The sequence below is a fragment of the Arachis hypogaea genome, chromosome 11 (genome assembly GCF_003086295.3).
Source record: "Arachis hypogaea cultivar Tifrunner chromosome 11, arahy.Tifrunner.gnm2.J5K5, whole genome shotgun sequence".
NCBI lineage: Eukaryota > Viridiplantae > Streptophyta > Magnoliopsida > Fabales > Fabaceae > Arachis > Arachis hypogaea.
This window is the reverse complement of record NC_092046.1, coordinates 54,003,325-54,006,198: the sequence shown is the minus strand read 5'-3', so window position 1 is coordinate 54,006,198 and position 2,874 is coordinate 54,003,325. Positions and strand designations below refer to the sequence as shown.

Genomic DNA, 2,874 nt, shown 5'->3' with positions numbered 1-2,874 from the left:
CGCGCCAATGCTGAGTTTCCCAGAATCCAAATCTTCATGTTCTTTCCTCTTGTGCATGCTTTCTTTCTCTCTTCCAGGCCATTTCTACCCTATAATTCCTGAAATCACTCAACAAATATATCATGGCATCGAATGGTAATAAAAAAGGATTAAAATATAGCAATTCTAAGGCAAAATAAGCATGTTTTTCATCATGGAGCAATATTAGGAAGAGAACACAAAACCATGCATTTCTTGTGAATAAATGTGAGAAATATTGACAAAAAACCCCCCAAATTCTACACAATATAAACCACAAAATTGGGGTTTATCAAGGACCCAACTGGACGCTAGCATTCGAGATAATGTGCGATACGTCAAACCATGTTGTAGGTGCCGCGCTTGCATAGTGCGATGGTAAACTTCCTTATGTCATTGCTTACTCTTCTAAAATATTGGATGCAGCATAATCCAACTATACCACTACAGAAAAGGAACTCCTAGCTATTTTTCATACTTTAGATAAATTCAGATCTTATTTGCTAGGATCCAAGATAGTGGTATACACGGATCATGCGGCTTTGAAGTACTTATTGACAAAGAATGAGTCAAAACCTAGACTCATACGTTGGATCTTGCTTTTGCGAGAATTCGACATTGAGATTAGGGATCGGAGTGGATCTCAAAACTTGGTTGCGGATCATTTATGCCGCCTTGAGAATTTAAAATTTGATCCATTTCCGATCAATGACTCATTCCCATTGGATAGTTTGCATGCTGTGTCGGAGAGCTTCCCTTGGTTTGCACCAATGGTGAATTACTTGGTTGCAAAAATACTCCCTCCCAACTTTTCTAAAAACCAAAGGGACAAGTTAAGGAGTGATTCCAAATACTATATTTGGGATGAACCTCACTTGTTGAAGAGGGGAATGGACCAAGTAATTCGAAGATGTGTGCCGGAATTTAAAATTCAACCTATTCTTGAAGCTTGTCATTCGTCCGAATGTGGTGGCCACTTTGGCCCACAAAGGACAGCTAGAAAGGTGTTGGATTGTGGATTCTGGTGGCCAACCTTATTCAAGGATGCTAACCGGTTCTGTGTGTCTTTCTATCAGTGTTAGAAGTCAGGAAACACATCCCAAAGGGATGAGATGCCTCAGCAACCTATGTTGTTCTGTGAGATATTTGATGTATGGGGCATTGACTTTATGGGACCGTTTCCCGACTCAAGTGATGATCTGTATATTCTGTTAGCGGTTGACTACGTGTCAAAGTGGGTAGAAGCAATACCTACCCGCCTTGACGACGCCAATACCGTCGTTTCTTTCATTATGAATAACATTGTATGCCGTTATGGGTCGCCACGAGCAATCGTGAGCGACCAAGGATCCCACTTTTGTAACAGGAAAGTAGAGGCACTGCTCAAGCGCTATAGGGTATCGCATAAGGTTGCCACTGCTTATCACCCACAGACCAACGAACAAGCGAAAGTGTCCAACCGGGAGATCAAGAGAATCTTAGAGAAAGTGATAAATCCACAAAGGAAGGATTGGAGCCTCCAGTTAGGAGATGCACTATGGGCGTATAGGACGGCCTACAAGACTCCGTTAGGGATGAGCCCCTTCCGGATCGTCTATGGTAAGGCATGCCACCTTTCGGTGGAGATTGAGCATAGAGCATATTAGGTGGTAAAGCAATGTAACATGGATTTCACCAAGGCGGGTGCGGCTAGGAAATTACAACTAGAGGAGCTCGAGTGCTTGAGGATGGAGGCATATGAGAATGCCTGGATATACAAGGAGAAGACTAAAGCATTTCATGACCATCACATTCGGAAGAAGGATTTCCAACAAGGTAATGAGGTTCTCCTCTACAATTTGAGGCTTAGATTCATGCCTGGAAAGCTCCGTTTTAGATGGGAAGGACCCTTCAAGGTGAAAAAGATAAAGCCCTATGGGGTAGTGGAATTGTTTGACCCTCAAAGTGACACAACTTTCAAAGTGAATGGACATAGAGTGAAGAAGTACCATGGCTACAAGTCACCAAGAGGAGTGGAAGTGCTCCTACTTGAGGATGCACCAAAAGGAGAGGAAGCTTAAGCGAAGGACCGTCCAACTTAAGGACGTTAAAGAAAAGTGCTTGGTGGGAGGCACCCCCACCGTGGTAAGATCTTCCTTGTGTATACCTTCTTACTTTTAGCTATAGATTTTTAAGAATTTTGTGACTTCTTGATGTTGTTGATTGCTTAGGAATGCTAGTTTTGTTGTTATTGTTGGATAACTAGGATGTTTAGATAGAATTCATCATTCTTTGTATGGATGGATTATTGAAGTTGGAGAAAATGCCTTGTTTTGAATGATGCATGAATTTGCAAGTGTTTTCTTGACCACCTAGCTTAAACACCAGCCAAGAATGTGTTAGAATAGCCCTCTCTATGTATTTAAAAAAATAAACAAGGAAAAAGGGGCATCCGCGCGCGAGCGCACTGTGCGCGCGTGCGTCGGTGATGCATTTTACACTCCTGGTACAAAAACCAGAGAGTTATGCCCACCTTGTGCCCATTTCGTGCCAGGCACCCATGCGCTAGCGTGCGTGACGCCTGCGCGCGCCTTGAAACATCGCAATCGACGCGCAAGTGCACTATGCGCGCGCGCGCCGATTGTGCAATCTGAACTTCTGGTACAAAATCCAGAGAGTTGTGCCTTGTTTGTGCCTACCTTGTGCCCGCACTGACGCGCAGGCGTACTTGGCGCGTCCGCACCGGTCGCCAACTCGATCAGGCACGCGTCCACGCACTGTGCGCGTCTGCGCGCCTGTGCTACATGCCAACTCTAGTACAAAATCCAGAGAGTTGGGCCTACTTTGTGCCAACTCTGTGCCAAGCACCCAACTGAC

The 2,874-nt window shown here is 44.4% G+C and overlaps 1 protein-coding gene across 1 annotated transcript; it reads left to right on the top strand.

Moving 5' to 3' along the window:
- Nucleotides 1–1,682: 1,682 nt before the first annotated feature.
- Nucleotides 1,683–2,078, top strand: LOC112721373 (uncharacterized). Its single transcript, XM_025772444.1, has one exon. The coding sequence runs from the start codon at nucleotides 1,683–1,685 to the stop codon at nucleotides 2,076–2,078; it is 396 nt and encodes a 131-aa protein (XP_025628229.1).
- Nucleotides 2,079–2,874: the final 796 nt, after the last annotated feature.